The sequence below is a fragment of the Cnephaeus nilssonii genome, assembly GCF_951640355.1.
Source record: "Cnephaeus nilssonii genome assembly, chromosome: 13".
NCBI lineage: Eukaryota > Metazoa > Chordata > Mammalia > Chiroptera > Vespertilionidae > Cnephaeus > Cnephaeus nilssonii.
This window is the reverse complement of record NC_137084.1, coordinates 20,216,045-20,237,902: the sequence shown is the minus strand read 5'-3', so window position 1 is coordinate 20,237,902 and position 21,858 is coordinate 20,216,045. Positions and strand designations below refer to the sequence as shown.

The following is a 21,858-nucleotide window of genomic DNA, read 5'->3' as shown; positions in this document are numbered from 1 at the left end:
ATACTAGGGACATGTAAGAGAAACCCTGTCCTTGAGAGGGAGGCCAGGCTTTGCACTGCACCTCAGGGCTCTGTTGGGGGTTTTGTGTGTGTGTGTGTGTGTGTGTGTGTGTGTGTGTGTCTCTGTGTGTGTGTGTGTAGGGAGTCCGGCTGCTGTGATGTGAGGGGTCACTGTTTCACAGCAGGGACTGGTGAGGTGTCATCTGAGGGGAAGAGAACCTGGACAGTAAATTCTATTCCCAGATTCCCAAGAAGAAATGGAATGAGAAGAAGGAAGGAGTGAGTGCACAGGGAGTATGTGTGTAAAAAATGCTGCTACACAGCTGGGACCAAAGCTCTCCAGGACACCTGCATCTCGTTGGGAAGGGAGGAATCCTCTGTGGAGCTATTTAGGGATATTTCCCTTCAAGCTCTACTCATTTAAAGGCATTGCTTGTATTCATGGCAATTACTCCATGTGATCAAGGAACAGGAACCCAAGGCTTGGGGTTAGGAAGGGTCCCACTCTCTGCTCTGGCCTTAACCTGCTTCATGACCTTGTGTAAAGAAACAACAACAGCAACAACACACCCACATGCTTCAAAGTATTAGTGCCAAAGAGAATAAAGGATACTGTCTAAAGAAACATTTTTAAGGAAAACAATGCAAAGCAGTACTAGATTAAATCTTGAATATAGTCATCAAAAGGAAAGTATATTAAGAAATCCCTTTAAGCCCAAAACAACCTCTAAAAATGCAAGATCCCAAAGAAACCTTTTACTTTAGGGTCAGAAAAGTGTACAAGGGTTCCAGATATGCATCACCCATCAGTGACTGAACATACACTTGCTAAGACATTGAGAAAGGTCCCTAGCACTTTGAAAAATCAATCATAGGGTTACATAAAGATGAAGGGAAAAATTATAGCCATAGTTAACACAAAGGAGGAATCAATTTGAATCATACTAGTAATAACACCCCATAAACTAGGCATTGTTTTATCTCCATCTTCCAGATGGAAAATGAAATCTCAGTGTTGAAAATCTTGCCCAAGGTCATTCAGCTACTAAGCCAGGGTTCAATCTTGGGTCAGCTGTCTCTCTTGCCTCTACTCTTTTCCACAGCAAGAGAAGCACACAGCTGCCCCCAGAAAGCCAGACATTTTTTTGGATGAGTTAAGAGGTTGGAGGAGATCTGGGAAATCTCAGATCTGAAGCAATCCAAGCTGGGCCTGGAGAAACAAATACAGTTTGAATTCATGGAGATGGGGGTTAAAGGTTATTCCAGGTATAGGAAAGAACACTAGAAAAGGCAAGGACTTAGAAAAAGCTGGGACTTTGCAAGGAGAGAGTTATCATCCAAGGACATTCCCAGATTCCCAGAAACCAGCTCTAATGGGGGGACTACCACACCACCTTCAGTAGTGGGTAAGATGGGCATCACAGCCTCCCTGCCTCCAGCAGGGGGATCATCCAGGCTGACCTTGGCCACAGTCCATAATGCCTTTGAAGGGGCAATCAAGGGTGTTTGAAAATGTCCAAAGAAAGTGAATTATAAATGGAAATCACTAGTCTTAGAGAAGGAAGGATGATTGGGAAACCCATTAATGCCAGTATGAATGAACACTCACCATGGGCCCAGTGCTGTGATGAGAACTTCCTTCTCCTTCATTGATGGGGCTTATTTCACCTAGCAATGGGCCATGACAATGGACCACTCCCCTCAAAAATCTCAGGGACAGAAGTCTATATCTCTCAAACCACCACACCTAGTGTAGATATTGGGGGGTTGGGTAACAGCCCACAGGGAAGGAAAAGACAGGTGTTTTGTTTTTTTGAAAATTTATTTTAATTGATTTTAGAGAGGGGGTGGGGTGGGGAGGGAGAGAGAGAGAGAGAGAGAGAGAGAGAGAGAGAGAGAGAGAGATTGAGAGAAACATCAAAGATGAGAGAGAATCATTGACTGGCTGTCTCCTTCATGCCTCAGACTGGAGATTGAGCCCGAAACCTGGGCATATGCCCTGACCAGGAATCAAACTGTGACCTCCTGGTTCATAGGTCGACACATAACCACTGAGCTACGCCAGCCAGGCTAAAGACAGGTTTTGCAACATTATGATTTTGTGGAGGACGGATCCTACTGAGAACAGCCAAGATGACCACTCCTGATGCCCTGGGATGCCTTTAAGACTCCCTACATCACCTGGAGCACAACTCCAAGAGAGCCTTCATGCTCTTGCTCCTCCAGGGCCCAGTGCAGAGGTGGCAGTAGCCCCACAGGCTGGCACTCACCTTGTTGCCATTGTTGTACATGGCAACCAGGCAGTAGATGTGGTAGATGTGGCCGCATCTGGACAGCTTTCCCACCAGGTCAGGCTTGACCGTTGGCTGCGGGCCCTTGTAGCCTGAGGGAGCTGTGAGGCGCTCCATACAGATGGTGCAGTCCTGGGGGTGGCAGGGGACAGAGCAGACAGGCCGTCAAGCCTCTCCCAGCCTGGGAAGTTGGAGCATCCCCATGTTGGTTCCTGAATGATCAGGTGAGCTGTTACTGGTCCTCCTCTAGAAAGCCCACAAACTAGGGTATAGGTGCCTTTGGGAATCTAAATATAGTTTTGTCTTGCTTTATACAACAGAATTCCCGAAATAATTCCTGGTGCCAGTACATGTTAACTTGGAGCTGGCCAACAAAATTACAATCTCCTTGTGAGCTGGGACGATACACTGTCCTTCTTTGGTATCCATCCATGGCTTGTGAATGAAATGAATGTCTGCTGACAGGCCCATTGATAAGCTTTCTTTGAGCTGAAATTGGGTAAAGGAATTGTAATTCTAGTGTACTAGAGGGAGTGCTATTTAAAGAAATCTATAACAGGGTTTCTCATCCTTGGCACTATTGACATTAGGGGCTGGATAGTCCTTTGCTGCAGGGGCTGTCCTGGGTATGGGAGGGTGCTTAAGAGCATCCCTGGCCTCTACCCACTAGATACCAGTAGCATCCCCTCTGCTCACTCCCAAAGTTGTGCAAAACCGCCTCTGGTTGAGAACCACTGATCTTCATCCAGCCCATTTTAAAGTCAGTTCCAACTACTCATCACTCTGCTTTTCTTAAATTCAGACTGTTATGTTAATGTAGTTTAGAATCAATCAGCTCTTTGTTGAATGGGGAGATGAGAGAGATTAAGCTGCAGCTTGGAGCCCAGATGGGAGTGCATCTGACCAGTTCTGGACCTGGCAGGACTTAGAAAGCAGCTCTTGCCGTTTGGTGCAAAAACTCTGGAGGTGGAATTGCTGGTGGGTGATGGAGAAGGTGAGCCCTGACCTGCCTCCCCTGCACTCACCTCATCTGGTGGGTGCCGGACCTTCTGCAGATACTTCTTCAGCACTTCTTCTGGGGTTTTACCTGTGAGGACAGGATGGTCAGTGTGCCACTGAGACTGAGACGAGGGATCAAATAGCCTCACCAAGCTGGACATACCAGAGGAGAACCTTATCAGCTAGGCTTACAGCAGGAGAGGAAAAAAAATCATTCGGATTTAAGAATTTGAAAGGGATCAGGGGGCAGAAGAGGCAGAGAGGTGGCCTGAGGAAGTAGGAAGTGGTCCCACTTGCCTTTACTTCCTGCATCACTTCCCTGACATCCCCCTGCCTGTTTGCAACAAACCCACTTTTTAGTGAGAAAGACTGAGTGGGTTTCTCTTCCATATAATCAAAGAGCCTGGACCTGCCCAAACAATGTGATGAGAGCAGAAATAAAAGATCTCTGTACACTGTTACAGGTTTGAAAAAAATTAGGTAGAATGTGCCAAGCACTGTCTCAATCTGCAATGTGGCATCAAAGTGATATTATTTTCATGGGAAACCAGGAGGTTGTGACCACAGCTTCACAACCGTCTTCCCTGGCTGTTGACAGTGCTGTCGCTGCCAGCAGATGTAGCCCCGCAGCAGGGAAAGGCTGATGCTCTGGGAAGGACCCTGCCAGGTGCAATGATGGTGGAATTTCTTTGGGGACTGGACCCCTTGGAGACAGCCTAGCCTGAAGGCAGGGAATGAGATGATCCGGCTTCACAAGCAGGCAGAGAAGGAAAAAGGGTCAGTGCCTCCTTAGGCGACTCTCTTAACTCTCTAAGCTTCCGTTTCTCACTTATAAAATGGGGAGGAGCAATAGCATCAACTCAAAGAGCAGTTTAGACAATTAAATGAGCTAATGGACGTACAGCCCTTTTAGCACATTGCCAGCTAAGGATCCGATATGTGCTATTAATAATAACAGGAAGAGTGGGAAAGTGCAAATTCCTGTCATTTCCTATCATATTATGAGCAAGGCAATCGAGTTCATTTAAGCAGAGAAAGTCTGATAGACTAGAAAAGTAGGACAAGGGTTTGAGGAAGTGGACCGGGCAACAGCCCAAAGCTCAATGCCGGCCCTTCCTTCCCACTGTCCTGCTTCATAACATGTTTGCAAGGTGGGGGCTTAAGGGTGACAGTCAACACATTGAGCCACCAATACCAGTGACCAGAAAGACCAGCCACAGGGCGGAGGCAGGATCCTTTGGTACCAGGGCAGGCACAGGTATTGATCCCTTAGTTGTGGGATTATGGGCAGGTAGGAAGGAGCTCCTGAATGGAGGTTCAAGTGGCCAGAGCGTCTGGGGGCTTGAGAGGGACACAAAACCGTGGCCACGTCCCAACTGCCATGGATGCATTCCAGGACATCCTTGTTGGATACTGGTTGTGACTGGTTTCACTCCAAGTAAAGGGGAAAAAAAACAGAGGTTCTCTGAGGTCATGACTTGCAAGTGACAAAGTTGGGACTTGAATTTAGTCTATTTTAGTTCCAATTCCAAAGTGGTCTTTCTCTCTAGCATATTTCATTTGTGTCACACTTCATATTTTTATGTTTCTATAATTTTGCTCTGCATTGCTGTATTTCTTAAGAAGTCTCCACCGGATCCATACACACTCCACTGTGGTATAGTCACCAGAACAGGTACGAGTTAGGCCTGCTTAGCCTATGCAGAATTTAAGGCCCAGAGTGGGTAAGCCATGGGGATGACTCTCGGTGGTGGAGGCAGAGCTAGGGCCAGAAGCCATAAGCTAAGGAGGCTGATACCTTTCTTGGCTTGTTTTTTGGTGGTCTTGCGGCTTGTATTGGAAACCCCTGGGATGGATTTTATTTCGCTCTTGCTGACGGGGGGTGGGTGGAGGACCAGCTTTGGTGGCCTGGTGAGACACACAGGCAGCCCCGCTGCACTCATGAGGATCCCAGTGATGCCTGGAAGGGCAGAGCAGGAGTCAGGAAGGACTGGAGCGTTAGCTTCCCAACACCCCCTCAACTCCTCCCTCCCCATTAACCTCCTCTCCTCCTCTCCATAGAGTTTTCATAACTCAGAGATTCTCTACTTATCCCCCACCTTTCCCAGAAACAGATTCACTCACTCCGCTTCAACAACGTGCTTTCCTTTTAGCCATCAATTCTCCCCAAGTTCTTCCTACTCATCCAACCCAACTCCTAAAACCCCCATTTGTTTAAATTAACATCCAAATGCTCTCTTTTTTTACAAATGCTCACTACCTATTTCGTCACTCATTTTTTTTCTACCTTCAGCAAGACTAGCCCAGGGTTTCTCTTACCTGCCAAGGCAGGATTGACAGGACTGGACCCATTTAGGTTCTTCACTGGGACGGTGGGGACCCTGTGGAAGGAAAGAGCAGATGCGTTATGGTTTTAACAAGTGGGACAAAATGAGTCAGTGGTGGGACCTCAAAATTTCCCCCAGTGAAGTGCTCCCCTTTCTTACAGAAACGAATCGTCCCTCCTAAAGATGCAGCAAGTTCTTAGTGTGACCAGTAGGGAGAGGTCCTCGTCCCAGCCTATTGCTAGTGGGGGTGGATTTCTTGCAATATTCTGAGAAAGAATTTTCCGAGACTCGCACATGAGGATGAGATATTGTAGAAAATTTTATTCCCCTGGAGTTTCCAAGGTCCCATTTCCTTCAGTCCAGTCATAGAAGAAGTGTAGCTGGGGCTTCAGCAGAGCTAAAATTAAAGCCAGTGTCCAGAGTTTCCTCACCATGTTGGAACCAAGTCCAGTCCAGCATCAGGCTAGCTTGGTTTAGGTTTCCCGCTTAGTCCATTGTGTGTGGGACCCGCATGGCCAGGGGCCATACAGTAAATGCAAGGAAGCCAAGAACCAAGAGTCAAGAACAACAAGAGAGAGAACGCCTTCGTTTAGAGCATTATGGATTCCAAAATTTTCGGGGGCTTGCATTGGTTCCACCCATTCTGGCCAATCCATGGTTCCCCAGTTTTGATTGACAGGCAAGTATCTTCTCTAGTCACCCCCAGCTTTACTGTGTATGCGTCTATCTCCTCTTTGTTGGAACCCTTCCCCCAGTAATCTTCAGGGAATGGGCCAGTGGTTCCCTGGGGAGTGCAAAGTTGCAGCTTCCTAGTGAAGCTGCCCATATGACCATGTCTATAATGTCTGGCCTTCCCTTTGCTCCTTTTTTATTATTAATAACGAGCTAATTACAAGGGCATCATAGCCAGAGGTGATATCTTCAAAACTAAGTCAGACCATGTCACTCCTCCACTCAGAACCTTAAAACTCAGAATGGCTCTCCTCAGTTAATTCAAAGTCCCAGCAAGGCCTAATAGCCCTGAATGTTCTGTCCCTGCTCCTCACCCCAATCCTCCTCTCTCTGCTCTTCCTCCTATAACTTGCCTCTTTGCCTGTTCCTCCTACATGATTGGCACTTCCGGCCTCAGAGCCTTTGCATGTGCTATTCCCTCTGCCTAAAATGCTCTTCCACCAGATACATTCCTGGCTCCCTCCTAGAGCTCCTTCACTCTTGGCTCACATCTTGCCTTCTCAGTGAGGTACCTGAGACCATTTTATTTGATACTGCTATCAGCTCATCCTTCTTACCCTGGGACCTCCAAACCCTCGTATACTGCTGTGTTTTTAAATCCCCCCCCCCCACCCCAGGGAACTCATAATATTTTAAAATAAGTTGTTTCTTATTATCTTCCCTTCTAGAATCTAAGCTCTACAAGGGAAAATTTCTTTGTCCATTCGTTCAGAAGCCTGACACTAGTAGGCATTCAATGAACATTTACTGAAGGAATGAAAGTATAAAGAAACAAGTCCAAACCTTGGTGGACATCAGAGCCACCTAAGAAGCTTTGAAAGAGCCAGAACCCCAAGCCTGCACTGGGGCACAAGAACTTGCATTTTGACACGCTTCTGCGGAGAGGACGCAGATGCCGCCAATCCCCAGTCCAACGTTTGGAAACCATTGCTCTAACAGCTGTTACTTCTCCCACTCCCTGAGAAATATAAATATCAGGCAAAACCTCCTCCTCTCTCTGTTCCTCTCCCAGCAACTCAAGCCAAGCTGGAGAGGAGACGGCACAGCTGCATGGGAAAGACGAGGTCTCCCGGCGCCAACTAGAAAAATCGGGGACATGTGGGGCTCAGTCTTGCACCATCTCTCCCCACCCCCTTCACCACCCAGGCTTCCACAGCTGGGCTTGGAGGAAGATGTGGGCTTGGAGAGGCCAATGCACTGGGTCACAGATGACTCCAGGAGCCAGACAGCCTGAGAAGCCGGCAGTTCTGCTATGGGGGCAGGGTGGTGCTGGGAAAACAGGAGGAGGGAAAGAGATCATGTTGATTCGTTTACTTACATTGTTTATTATTTGTTTATTTGCCCATTCATATTGAGCCAGGGACACAGCAGTGAACAAGACAGCCCATGAGCCTTTATCCTTGTGTTATAATCGCTAACATGCACAGAGCCTGCCTTGTACCCGACACGTCTCATTTCTCACAATATGTAAGTCACCCAATCCTTCCAGCAACCTACGCAAGAGGTGTTATTATGATCAACCCTACTTTAATAGGCAGGGAAGCTGAGGCACAGAGCGGTTAAGCCAACTTGATAAAGATCACACAGCTAAGGATCTGAATGCAGGAAATCTGGCTCGAGATCCCACTGTTTCAGCCGCCTATGACGCTGTGCTCTTATGTCTAAATCATCCGGTCACCTGATACTGCAGACAGAGTACATGAAGCTCAGAGAGTGAAGGAATACACACACATCTAAGAGGTGGCAGAGTTCAGAGGGACCTGAGGCTGGGCAGTGGATCTGTCTGAGCCCCACATGCCTGGGGGTGCTTCCCCGGTGATGCTGAGTCTTCCAGGGCCCTTGTTACTGCCCAAGGACCATGACATGTGCACAGCATTGTGAGAAGGATGTGCAAACAACAGATGTGGGAGTATTTGTGTCTCAGCAGGCCACTAAGGGATACTTTTCCCCAGAAACTGACCCTAGGATAAATCAAACCAGATGAGGGGGAGGGGAATTCAAAACAAGGGAATGTAGGCCAGGAAAAGAGCATGGTCTAGATTCTGGACCCTGTGACCTGCTCCTCGGGGACAGGCATGATATGGTGGACCGGGAGCCAGGAAAACTGGGTTCAAATCCCAATCCTGCCAGTAACACCTCATACAGTCCAGTAAGTTTTCTGAGCCTCAGCATCATTATCTATAGACCTGTGAAGATCTGGGGTTAGAAGTTGCTAAGGAGATTTTCTGACCATTTCCCACCCCAGTACTCAAGAACTCAGTCCTCCACCCACAGCTGAGTCGCTTCCTCACAGGGCCTGCAGAGGCTGGGAGTGGAGGTCTGGCCTCCTGTGTCTGTCCTGCTCCCCACCAGGGGGCAGCACCCCACCCAGCCCCGCACCTGCCTGACCCCTTCACCACTCCAAGGCCCCCACTCCCGCTGATAAGTAGTTGTGATCTGGGTGACAAAAGCTACCTTTGTTCCCACAAACTGGACTGGCAGGTTTCCACACCCAATCTGCTTAACCAGGAAATATTCCAACCTGCACAGCAACCCCCAGGCAGCCCAAGAACTCTGGGTAGAGGCAAGGTCTGGAGAGAGGGAGGGTCTGCACGTGAGGCCTGGGACTCCTGTGAACACTGTGGGAGAGGTGGGTGTCCCTGCTATGCCAGGAAAAGGGCAGCATGGCAGAAGGGTTTGTCACTGGATTCTGGTGGCACTGGGGCTTGGAGAAGAAGGGGATATTTGTTTATGAAATACAGAAGGGTATATAGGAAGGAGCCCCTCCCCCAGCCAAGGGGCCTGAAAGTCGCCTTCCAATCCAGCTGAGCAGTGACATGTGCCTTTGGGAGGGCCACCTCTCTGCTCCTCCTGGCTGGGGCACCTGTGAGGATGGAGGATCTGGAGCAAATACTTTGTAAATAGCCAAGCCCTATGCAAATTTGGGTGATTATTTACATTTTTGTTTCCCAACTGTAAGAGGAAGTTGGGCTTGATACAGTCTTCTCCTGCTGTGATAGTCCAATTTTCTCAGGTTCTTTTTTTAAAAAATATATATATTTTATTGATTTTTTTTACAGAGAGGAAGGGAGAGGGATAGAGAGTTAGAAACATCGATGAGGATGAGAGGGAAACATCCATCAGCTGCCTCCTGCACTTCCCCCCCCCTGGGGATGTGCCCGCAACCAAGGTACATGCCCTTGACCGGAATCGAACCCGGGACCCTTCAGTCCGCAGGCTGACGCTCTATCCACTGAGCCAAACCGGTTAGGGCTTTTTCAGGTTCTTGAAGGCATCAAGTGTAAAGTGTCAAGTTACGTGTTGGGCAGTACTTAGGATTGTCCAGTCAGCAAAAACTGGCCATCCCTCCCCCACTGTTATTGGTTAAAATGAGAACCACGGAGACTGGCCCATATAGTCCACACAGGTCACACCCTGTTGGGGCTCCAGCTCCACATGCTTGAACCCTCCTTCTGGAAATTAGCAGCCCCGTGCTTTCTCGTCCTCCAGGCAACTCAGCTCAGCCAAAGGTGTCTGCCTAACTACTTGTTGACCAATCAGAAGACAATTCCTCTGCCCCCATTTTGTTTGGTTGATCCCAGTTATGGAGGGTGCAAGTTTTAATTTCTGTCCCTAAAATATAAAACTAGGAAAAGAGAAGAGCTGGTAAGGTGGCAGGGGAGGGGAATCGAAGACGGGAGAGCAGCTCTGCAGATGCCCTGGTGAGAGCCAGTGTTTCTCTTGGAGTCATGAGCCAACCCAGGAATCCTCAGGCAGAACAATGGTCTTGTCTCTCCAGCAACCATGGCCTCATTGGAGATAGAGAAGCCTTAATTCTGGAGCAGAGGGCCAGAGGGGCGACTCTCGCCCGCCCCTGTACAGCCCCCCCTTCTCTTTAGAAGCCCCCTGCTTGTGTCCCTGAATAATTCACAGGGTCTTTTGTTCCCCCCAAACCCTTCTCTTCATCCCACCTCTCCCACCCTCCCTGGTCTTTTTTCCGTGGGAAAGTTTCTTGAAGAGGTCATGGGCAGCGAGGGGTGTGGGGAGGGGCCACTGGACGACAGAAGGTCGATGGCAATGCCAGACAAAGGGAATAAACACGCTAATTAAATGGCCAAGAAAGACTGGAGCAGAAGATGGTAGTGGGGGTGAGGGAGGTGGTAAGAGGTGAAAAGAAAAGGGCTGGAAGCTAGGGAGGGGCCTCCCTTGTCAGGAAAACAGAGCAGAGAAAAAAACAACTTGTTTCTATAGCTCTTTTGAAGCTGCACTGGCCGGCCCTCCAGCCTATTCTCTCACTCCAATTCTACTGGCTGGCAGAGGGAATAAAGCAGAGAGATAAAGAGCTGCCGACTCCCTCATTGGGATTTAAAGCGATCTGGGGTTCCTTTCCCTCAATTATGGCATGGGGTCACTTGGCATTTGTCAAGGGCGCCAGAAATGAGGTAAGGCTGCTCAGCTTTGACTTCAATTCAACAACTACATAGTGCATATTCAATAGATACCCGAGAATAATTGTAATAACAACAATAGCAGCTAATTCTGACCCAACTCTTACTGTGTATCAAGCATTGTGCTAAATCTATACACCAAATATTTCACTTAATCCTCATGATAACCCTATAAAGAAGGTGCTATTATTACCCCCATTTTACAGATGAGCAAAATGAAGACAGAGGATGCAAAACTTACCCCAAGTTACAGAGCAAGGAACTTGGGTTCAAGTCTAGGCAGTCGGGTTCTGGAGGCTGGGTTCTTACAAGCGCCAGTAATCACCCTGAATTCTGTTAGAGGCCCCGAGGATGCTACTGTGTGACAGTGAATAGAAACTGAGTGGAGGCACTGTTTAGGTACCCAGTGCCCTCTCCCACATACTTCTGCCCACTCAGAGGAAGTCATATGAAAATCCCATGCATCTGACCAGTCTTTGACTATTTGTTCATTGCTTTCGCATAATTGAGGAGCCAGACGTAAGTAAAAAAATAAAAATAAAAAGAAATAACAACACACCAAAACAACAACAACAGTGGATTAGGAGACTAAAACCTAGGTTCCCAGCCCACTCTGTGTAACACACAGCTGTGGGGCTCTCCTTGGGGAGTTAATGCATGCCTGACACTTGCATCACAGGGCAAGGGAACGGGATAATGCTGGGGAGTGCACGTGGTAAAGGTTTTCATGATGACCCATGGGGTAGGCAGGGCAAGCATGATGATCCCCATTTCACACTCGAGGAAACTGGACCTTGCTGAGATTCTGTGGCTTGCCCAGTGGCAGAGGAAGGTACACCCTCCGTCTGTGGTATACTCTCCTGCACTCCTCCCAGGGCTGAATATCCATGTGCAGAGATCACCCTCTGGGCAGCCTGAATTTCACACTCAGGTGTCCAGCCTAACCCTCACCATCCCTACTGCCTGGGGCTCCTGGGCTACAGGACAGGTGCCTCTGGAGAAAGGGAAATTGGGTGACTATGAGAAGCCAATCTCATAAGAAACCTGGGCTGGTAGGCAGAGGCTGTGGGCACTGCATGGCCCTGGGTCTCTCCCATGTTATGGCCAAACAGACCAGGAAGATCATAAAAAGCAATACTCATAAAACATACGCCGTCACCAGCTTGACACAGGAGTAACTGAGACAATGCAGGGAATGTGTCCAGCACATGGTAAGGACTCAGTAATTATGGGCTGTTATTCCAATCCGAAGGCACCCCTCCAGCTGCCAGCCAGACCAGAGGAAAGGGACAGGCGCTTGTTTGGCACCTACTGTATGCCAGGCACTGGGGTGTAGAAGGGGCCCCTCAGAGTCAGAAAGAGTCTGGCTCTGCTGTCAGACTTTCTAAAGTGTGAATCCTGGTCTCCCACCATGATTAGCTACCTGCCCTTGAGCAAGTTAACTGGTAGTGTCTTCATGTGTAAAATGGGATCAAGCTGCCTACTTTGCAGAGCTGCTGTGAAGGATTAAATGAGGTAATAATCTACCCCCCTCCCCCCCCCCCCCCAAACTGGAACACCGAGGGTGCACAATTAATGTGGCCTACTATTACAATCACACCTGATCTCTTTAGTCCTCACAGCACCCCCGATGTGGGTCTGGCTGCCAGAACTCACAGAGGAGGAAGTGAGGGCTGTGATGTGAGGGACTGCCCCATCTCAGGGCCAGTAAGAGGCAAAGTCTCCATTAGAATCGCCTCCTCATCCACCTGCAGCCAGGGTGGTAGGACAAGAGGACAGGGAGCGGGAAGCCCTGGCGGCCCCTCCTCCATCTCTGAGGGGATGTCAGTCGTTAGCTCTGCCCGGGGCGCAGAGACTCAGAGGCAGCCATGCAAGCACCTACCCAGAGGCGATCAGCACCCGGGACTGCGCCATGGCCAGCCGCTGCAGGTTGGTCCGATTCAAGGTCGCCAGGGCCACCCTTCCTGTCTTGCCGTTGGCTCCCGGGGGGCTAGCCGGAGAGCCCCCAGCCGCCCCTGCCGGAGCGCTGGCGGCCTGTCGCTGGATTGCCTGGGATGGGGCGGTCTTCACGGGGCCTCGGATGGTGCCCGTGCTGTCCAGGAGCTTGGGCCCAGGTCCTGGTGGTGGTTGGGGTAGCTTGACCGCTCCGGGTGGGGGCATGTTCTTGCGGGCTGCTGGAGGCTGCGGCGGCCCGGCTGCCTTGACGCTCATCACCAGGACGCACTGCGGGCAAGAGCAGGGCGGGCCTGGGGGTGAGGCCACTGATCCCGCGGATCCGGCGGATCCGGCTGATCCCGGGCTGGCCGGCCAGGACTGGGCCTTGGGCAAGGTGCCCGTGACCATGGGGTAGATGAGGTCCAGACGCCGGCGGACGCGGCGCTGGCGATGGGTCTGCCGGTTGATCTGGCCCATGGTGCTGAAGTCAATGACGTAGCTAAAGCCGATGGAAGTGAGGTCGATCCAGGGGTGCTGCCTCTCGTAGGCGTGTTGGATGGTGATGCCCACTTCCATGTCGTAGGGCGTCCAGGAACCGTTGTCGTTCTCCCACTCCCACACCACGCCCTTGCCGGGGGCTGAAGACGGGTCGTAGTAGTTTCGGCGAACTGGGCGGAGGGTCCCTGCCAGAGGGGGATAGAGGAGAGGGTCAAGGTCAGCAAGGAAAGAAACGGAATTCTGCATCATTCAGAGGCAAATATTAAATGAGTCCTACTGTGTGCCAGGCACTGGGCTGCCTGTTGAGATATCAGCTTTGAATGAGACTCATTCCTGTCTCTTAGGAGTCCATAGTCACACCAGGGTGAAAACAGATGAGTTATAAGGCAAAGGATATGGGGAGGTAGTGTGCTGCCAGAAGGAGCAACTCCTGGCTTGGAGTGGGGACACCTTGATCTGCAGCCAAGTTTGTTCCTTTACTAGCTAATCTAGACCCCTCAGCCTCCTTTTTTCCCCTGAGAAACAGGATGATTCCTTTGCTGAGTTTTTGTGAAAAGTTTAAGTGTGACTCCTCATTAACTCAACAAATACGCACCTGTGCATGCCAGGTTCTGCATTTCTCTTGGCCCTAAGGCACATAATGCCTTCGACACCCAGTAGGTGCTCATAAATAGCATATCCTTTCTCCCCTAGACCTCTAAATGTTCCTGCCTCTAGGGTTATGGACGAAAAGAACACAGGGCCATGGAAACCTAGAGGACAGAGGAAGACTCTGCCTCGGTCAGGGAAGGCTGCCCAGAAACAGTGGTCACTGAGCTGGCCTGTTATTGTAAGAAGAGAAAGGAAAATCAGGTTGAGAGCACACTCCCCAATTTCCCAGCATTAACTCTTATAGCGACAACAATAATGGTCATAAGAATAATTTTCTATGTATCAAATGTCTTTTGTTCAAGAAACTCAAGCCCTCCTAAAGAGATCATCTTCATTGTTACAATCTTGCTGTGGGTAGGGGTTAGGGATAGGGATGAGGCCAAGGTCATTGCAGGGGAACAGTACAGCAGAAACGAGCCTGCAGGACAAGAAGGGTATACTAAGCCTCTAACTGTTGCCTCTTTCTCCCCTACCTACCCCCAACCTGAGTTCAGACTTCATTTCATGGGTATCATTAAGACTGCAGATACCCAACTCAAGGCAGGGTGGGGAAGCTGGTGAGACCTCCAGGGTGGCTGGAATCGCCAAATCTGTCATCTTGAGCCCTAGATATCTCAAAGTGGTGGGAAAAGGCTCCCCTTCTCGGGCCTCTGACTCCCCCTCCTCCAACCCAGAGGAAGACACCAGGACTTGGGACAGAATCCCATTCAAGGGGGGAAGAAAAGGAACAATGGCTATTCAGGCCTTTGCCAGGGTCATAACCCACCCCCCCTCCAATCTCCAACCCCCTTAATGACCCAAAACATCAACATTCAGAGGCAGGAGGGAGAGACAGAACAATTCCCTATTCAGCAGCAGGACCTCTGCTGGGGGACATGGGGTAGCTAGCAGGACAGGAGGAAGTGGGGAGGCAATAGTCCCCTGGTTTGCCTCTATTTCCTTCCTAAGTAGCCAGCTCGCTGGGGAACAAAGAACACAGGCTTTGTGTCCAACAGCAGAGGACCCACCCCCTCCAGCTGTGTGATTAAGCCTCAGTTTCCTCATCTGTTTGGAATCTGGGGAAGCTACTTCAAAGGGTGAATTTGAGGATGAAATGTAGAAATAAATATAAAGCACTGAAATAACACCTGTCACATGGCAAAAGCTCAAGAAAAGTTGGTGATTATTATTATTTTTCTACTATTTGTCTGAACAGGATGGAGGAGGAGGAGAAAGAGAAATTTTATATATAACTCATATTTGTACAATCCATGCGATCTTTATGGCAATCCTATAAAACACCTTTTAGAGATGAGGAAATTAAGTTTAGAAAGTTTAAAGATACTCTTTTGTATTCCTTCCAGGTAGCAGAGACAATATACTTGACCAATTTTCACAGATGCGCTTAGAGGGCTTTTTTTTTTTTTTTTTTTTTTTTTTTTTTTTTTTTTTTTTACACCAGTGTTACCAGTCCCAGAGATGCCTGGGAATTGCCCCAGAGCTTCTGGAGATCCTGGCTCCCGCACAGTCCCAGGTTTGTCTTCTTCTGTGCTTGTATTGCCTCCACTCCTGATAAATAGATACCCCTTTTACCCTCATGGGTTCCCTCAGAGTTCCTGGACCGCCTCCCCTACTATTCCTTTCTATTGAAATGCCCCCCTTTGCTTTTTTTGTTTTTAAACCTATTGAAATTCTCCTATGCCATTTACCATCCATCCCTTGAAAGGTTCTCTTAGTTAGGAAGTCTGGGGTGCACCAGGGTCTCTTTTCATGCCGGCGCCTTACGTGGAAGCACAGACGCACAGTGTAGGTCTTTGCTTTCTAGTGCCCACTGCAGTGCCTGGCAATAATGAGGGCTCCATAATGTGCTGTGATTGATTGACGACTTCTGGCTACTTTGGCATTTCATTATTTGCCTCATCTGCTGAGTACCCACTAGTGCTGTGAGGAATGCCAAGACCTAGACACTCCTCAAATAGCTTACAGTCTAAAACAAGACAGGTATGCTAATGACTATTTATGAGGCAGAATAGCCACAGGAAGGGTGCCAACAAAATGCATGTTGGCAGAAAAGCTGACCACATCCTTAATGCTTAAATCCTTTTCATGACTTCCCCTGAGTTCAGCACTGAGATCCCCTCCCCCCACTCTGCTCACATTTCTGCTACCCCAGACTCCTTCACTCTCTGTCCACTGCCAGGCTTCTCTGGACCTTTTCATAATGCTGGTCCCTCCCCCAAACACTCAGGCAATCCTCCTCACTGCTCATCCTTCAGATTTCCTCTGTGCTGCCTTGACCAGGTCAAATTCCCACTCCTATTTTTCTTATAGCATTTATCTTGATGTGCAATTACACATTTATTTGTGTGATTAATTTGATGAAAATCTGTCTCCCTCCACTGGACTCCCAACCCCACAATAGTGGGCATCTAAGTGTTTGCTCAGAACTGAATCCCCCAATGCTTGGAATATCCTAGGGGCTCAATAAATATCAATTAAATATTAAATAAAGGAATGATGGTTTGGAGAACATTTTAAGAAATGGATGATAAATAGCATAAGACCTGCATATAAGGAGAATTTCAATAGTCGGACATGACAAAGGACTGCTAAGCTGTCATGGATTTTATTTGTTCACAATAATGAGCCAGTGACACAGAGAAGTGACAAGTGCAGAGCAGGTCTGTTAATTGTGTCTAAGTGAGAAGTAAAGAGGATGTTGGCAGTGAAAATGAAAAGGAGGTGACCAGTCGGAGGGACCCTACAGAGAGGAAATGGGTAGGACTTGACCATGAGAAGCTGAATGCTTTCCTAGAGCAGTTCCAGGATCACCTGCTTCAGAATCTTTAGGGGTACAATGCCTTCCAGTCTTGGGGGGAGGACACCCTGAGTTCCCATGCACACTAAAGTTCCAACTGCTGGGCCACATGGTCTATGTGTCTGCACATGCCTAGCACCCGAGTATGACTCTGAATGACAGAATGTGTCGAACAGTCCTGGGGTTTTGACCATGGGCAAGTGGTAAAATGGAAGCACCAGTAACAGGCAGAGGGGTGTCAAGATGAAGAGCTGGGTTTGGAAGGAGAAAATGTTGAGTTCAGTTCAGTCCTAGCAGGTTAATTACAGACAGAAGGCAGACCTCAGAACCAAAGTTGTGGGACAAAAGAGATGGTGGGATTTAATTCTCTGATTATTTTCTGAGGCCGTTCCATCTGGAATGGGCTAGTCCTGGACCTTCTATAATCAGGACTGTGAACTAGATGATCTGAGGAAATCCACTGGGTCCTGAGGTGCGGTGACCCAAGGAAAAGACCTCTAATGGGATAGCGATAAAGGATGTTCCCAGACAAAGGAGGAAGAAAGAGAAAGAAAGTCAGTTTTTCTTGGCAACTCAGACACCTACTGCTCAAAGCACCCAAGATGTTTCAGCTTCTGGAAAGTGGGAGACAACACGTTCTAAGAATGACCTGAGGTCTCTAGGGCATTTCACCCACATCTATGCAACACTGTGTTAGAGTATCTACTTTGTCCATGAAATCCCAGCACCCCTCACCCTTACTAGAATGACCCACGAGGGCAAAAACTTAGGTACTTAGGTATTTGTTACTGCTACACCCACATGCCTAGAACAGCACCTGCATGAAGCAGGTGCTCTATACGTGTTCACCACATAAAGGAGTAGAGCATAGAACACTTGATTTGGAACCTCAGCTTCCCCATTGACTGGCTATAAACCTTTTATAACTTAATCTCCTTCAACTTGCTTCCTTTCCTATAAAATGGGAATAATAGGTCTTTCATAAGGCCCTTGGAGAATTAAACAAGATAATGTGTGTCATGTGCTTGGGGCATCTCTATATTGTAACTATCATGTGGTCATCATGCCCTTTGCCTCCTCCATTCCTGTGCTCACAGAGGATGCAGGGTATTGTGGGACCCTAAAAATCAGCTTCATCAGCTTCTGTCAACCCTTTAATCTCTCTCCATCTGACCCTCTCACCACATGAAAGTCATAAAAGAGGCCACAGCTGCACAGAAATCTCTGAGCTGGAAAGATCCCTCCCTCACACCACACAGCTTCTAAGCAGCAGCATCACTGGAGGAGGGGCCAAACCCATTCACATGCTGATCTGCATGATGGGAAGAAAGGAGCCACAAGGAATCCTAAGCCTGCTTTTCATTCTGCAGAGGAAAATGAGGCCTGAGCAGTGAAGAGACTTGCTCAAGGTCACACTGTAAGCCAGTGAGTCTGGGGTGAGAGCCTGAGTCATGTCTCCCCCTCCCCAGTCTGGGTGTTCCCCTTCCATTCTGCTGCCTGGACCTTGAAGATGGCAGCGATCAGGTGCATTGGAAGATGCAGAGGAAAGTGATGCTGAAGTACAGAGCTCCAGTCACTGTCCTACAATAGGAGGTTAGCCCAGGCAAGGCAAATGACTGTAGGTGAAGAGGACCCAACCAAGGCCTTTGGAAGCAGCCAAGACCCAGCCGCCCCATCTCTTCCCTTCTTCCAGATTCTCTAGCCCCAAATGCTTAGAGGAGACCAGCATGGAATGCAAATAAGCTCCTTTTTTTTTTTTTTTTTTTTTTTTTTTTGGGAGGCTGTCTGGGGGAAGAAGTGTCCAGGGCAAACAGAGGCGGCAGAGGGTGTCTGCAACCTCCTAGGAATCTCCTTGGAGACAGGCTGGGTGAAGTCGGAGCCCAGGAAAGCTGAGAGTCTGAGGACTCCCTTGGCATCAGGGCAGGCTACTTCTAAAAAAACAAAGCTCCCATCTCAGGAAATGTCCCCACATAGAGGCGCCAACAAAAAAAAGCGAGGAATCGCCTCTACACAGGGGACTTCCAGCTCTCCTTTGTTTATGGGGATGTTTCTGGTTCCCAGCTTCAAACTATGGCTTAGGGGACAGTGGGTAATTTAATTAAACATTGCTAGGGCTTGGCCGAGGTTGCCTGGGAGCTGGTGGTTTAAAGTTCCTACCCTGTCATGGCCTCATCAATGAGCTATATTGAGAGGAACTGTGTGTCTGTTGGTGGGGAATGGAGAGGAGGGGGCTCCAAGTCCAGAAACCCAGAGGTCCTATTCTACTTTGACAAGCTCCCTGACAGACCCAGCATTCCTGGGAATTCAGCCCAGTGCCTCTAGCACCCAGTGCAGGGCCTGGCACTGAGGAGACAGACAAGAATGCGAAACACACCCTGAGGCGGTCTTTAAAAAAACGATCCAGGGCCAGCTCTCTGCCTCTGGTCTAAAGTCTGCAGAGCACCAGCAAACTCTTCCCCAAAAACAGGCCGACCACCACCTGGTGCCTAGCCTTGGGCTAAAGTGAGCGCCAGGTAGTGGTCAGCCTGTCCTTAGGGAAGAGCGATCAGACCCGGGGGAGGTGGCTTCTGTCCTTCAACCCAGTTTTCTCCAGAACTTCACTTCTTCAGGCCATGACCCTTTCTAGGTACCATGTCCTTAATCACCGATTAAACTTTCTCCTTTCCCAAATGTGAGACAAGGGCTGGGACCTTTAGGTCACTAGGGTGGCTCACCATGTCCTGCAGAGACTTAAGTTTCAAAAAGCTCACACCTGCCTGTTTATTTTGAGCAGAACTGGAATTCCCTGTCAGGTGTCTTAGCTGCTGGTCTTCCTGGTCCCATCTCCATGGCTCAGCTGTCCCCATCTCCAGACACATACCCACCCCCCAACCTGAGGCCTCTGCTCCCACCTCCACAACCTCTGCCCAAATTACACAATTACATTCCCTCTCTCCACCTCAGCCACACTTAATCCTCTTTCTCAATCTCCCATGTCCTCCTTACTCCCTCTTCCTCTCAGCCATCTGAGCTCCACCTCCCTCCCTTTCCCACCAGGGTTTAAGCCTCCTCTCCCCTCCCCCCATGGTAACACTTCTGGAAGACTTTCCCCCTGAAAACTTTACTCACTGGGCTGGTGTCTGCAAAGTCTTTGGCAAAGAGGTTGTTGGGAGTCATGACTAAAGATGGGACAGGAGGGTGGAAAGCTACCTCTTTCCCATGAAAATCCTAATTAGCACACAGGATGTGGGGCTTTCCGAGGGGGCTGAGATGCCCAGCTCCAACAGCTGTTCTCTGGCCTTCTGGGACTCTCCCAGTCTTCCTCTCTAGTCCCTCCTCCGCACACCTGCCTCTCCAGGCTCCTCTGCCCATTCTTGGGAAAGCCCAGCCAGAATTCCAGAAACAATCTCCCTCCCCGCCGCCCCCCATGAGGAGACAGACTCGTCCCAAGTCATCAACTAAGTCTGGACACACTGGGCCAAGCAAAGAGGCAGCTCTGCCCTGCCCCTCCGCCGAGGACCCGCCACCCTGACCTCCTCCCTGCCGCCTCTCTTCCTTGCTCTGATGGGAAGGCTGGCCAGCTGGGAAGTGAGATTGTGGTGGCCACAGTGGCAGCTTGCATCTCACGAGAAGATTGTTTGTGGTCTGGGAGGCCGGAGTGTCCCTCACAGTCGACGGTTTAAGGAGGAAGCTTGGGGGGCAGTTTCTCCTTAGGAATCCTCCTCCTCCTCCTCCTCCTCCTCCTCCTCCTCCTCCTCCTCCTCCTCCTCCTCCTCCTCCTCCTTCTCCTCCTCCACGGACAAAGGGAGCGGAGCGGCTTCCCTGCCAGGCATTCCGAGCCCGGTCCCCCCCCCCCCCTCCCCCCCGCCGCACGTCTCCATCTGTTCGGCCTGTTGCTTCAGCCCTGGGACTGCACGAGCAGCCGCACCGGCGGATGCCACAGCATCCAGGGCGCTTCAAGCCATGGAATCCCTCAACTCCAGTCTCCCCTCCCAGGGAGCCCAGCCCTGCCCAATGGAGACTACCGCTAGAGCCTCCGGGGAACCTCTGCTGCCGTCCCCAGTTCCCACACCCAGCACCCCGCTGTGGGAAGGCAGCCCACACAGGAGGGGCAGAGGCAGTAACGTGGGTGAGAAGGGGGATGTGCGGCAGGCCCAAGGGTGCCCGGGGCAAAGCAGGGTCAGCCGAGGGGTGGGCGATGCGAGCAGGAAGCCTTTACTAGGGGCTGGAACTGCTTGTGGCCGAGGTGGCGCCACAGCTTCCCCAGGGGAGGACCGGGGTCCACCGAGCGCTTAAAAGGGGGCGTAAAAGAGGAGCTGTTAGGGGCTAGGGTGCAGCTGCATAACCAGAACACTGACACTAATTGCTTGGGGTTTATTGCAGGGGGCATCTTAGGGTCATGGGCAAGAAGCACCCCCTCCACGACCACCTCTGGGAGACACCCCAACACGGAGGTGCAGACTGGGTGGGCCCCTGTGGGCTCGCGCAGCGGGAAACCTCAGGGCGGGGAGGGGAGGTGCGCGCGGGCGGGGCTGGGGCGGCCGGCTCACCCGTGTCCTGGCGGAACTGGTTCATTGACTGCAGGTCGATGATGTAGGGCGCGAGCCGGCTGTCCACCTGGCCCAGCACCACGCTGCCCCCCGCGCGGGGGCCGGCGCGGACCACCGCCTCGATGTGGTGGCTCACGGCAGGGCTGTAGGGACGCCAGCGGCCGTGCTCGTTCAGCCATTCCCAGACCACCACCGCCGAGGCCAGGAGCATGGCGAGCCCGGGGCTGCGGCGGCGGCGCGGCGCGGTCCCTCTCCCGGACTCGGTGCGCCCGCCCTCCTCCGCTTCCTCCTTCGCCGCCGCCTCTGGGCCTCGACCGCGCACCCCGCCCCGCGCCCAGACGCCCCGGGCAGTCTCGGCTCCGGCCCGTGGGCCGCTCCGCGGCCGCGCATCCACCGGGGCCCGTAGACCGGGGCCGCCTGGCTCGGACCGCGCGCCGCCTCCGGGGTCCGCCGCTGCCGCCGCCGCTGCCACTGCTCCGTGGGGTCGGGTGGCTTCATGCAAATGTCCGGCTTCCCGCAAACAGGCCCCCGCCTTGCCAAACCACCCGGCGGGCGCGAGCTGGAGCTGACTGCCAGGCGAGGACCGAGCCCTCGCACCAGTTGCGCCTCGGGCTCTGCAGTCGCCCGGGTGGGATCTCGCCGCGCGCTCGCGCTGGGAATGGCACGCTGTGCT

General features: G+C 50.8%; 1 protein-coding gene across 1 annotated transcript in view; it reads right to left on the bottom strand.

Moving 5' to 3' along the window:
- DTX4 (deltex E3 ubiquitin ligase 4) overlaps positions 1–21,858 on the bottom strand; it is a 32,193-nt gene extending 10,335 nt beyond the window's left edge. Inside the window, exons 1-6 of the mRNA XM_079789077.1 lie at positions 21,186–21,858; positions 12,658–13,393; positions 5,609–5,670; positions 5,088–5,249; positions 3,316–3,377; positions 2,270–2,422 (exon numbers count right to left, since the gene is read on the bottom strand). Of these exons, the coding sequence (XP_079645203.1) occupies positions 2,270–2,422; positions 3,316–3,377; positions 5,088–5,249; positions 5,609–5,670; positions 12,658–13,393; positions 21,186–21,396 (1,386 nt within the window). The 5' untranslated portion in view covers positions 21,397–21,858. The remainder of the gene's footprint in view (positions 1–2,269; positions 2,423–3,315; positions 3,378–5,087; positions 5,250–5,608; positions 5,671–12,657; positions 13,394–21,185) is intronic.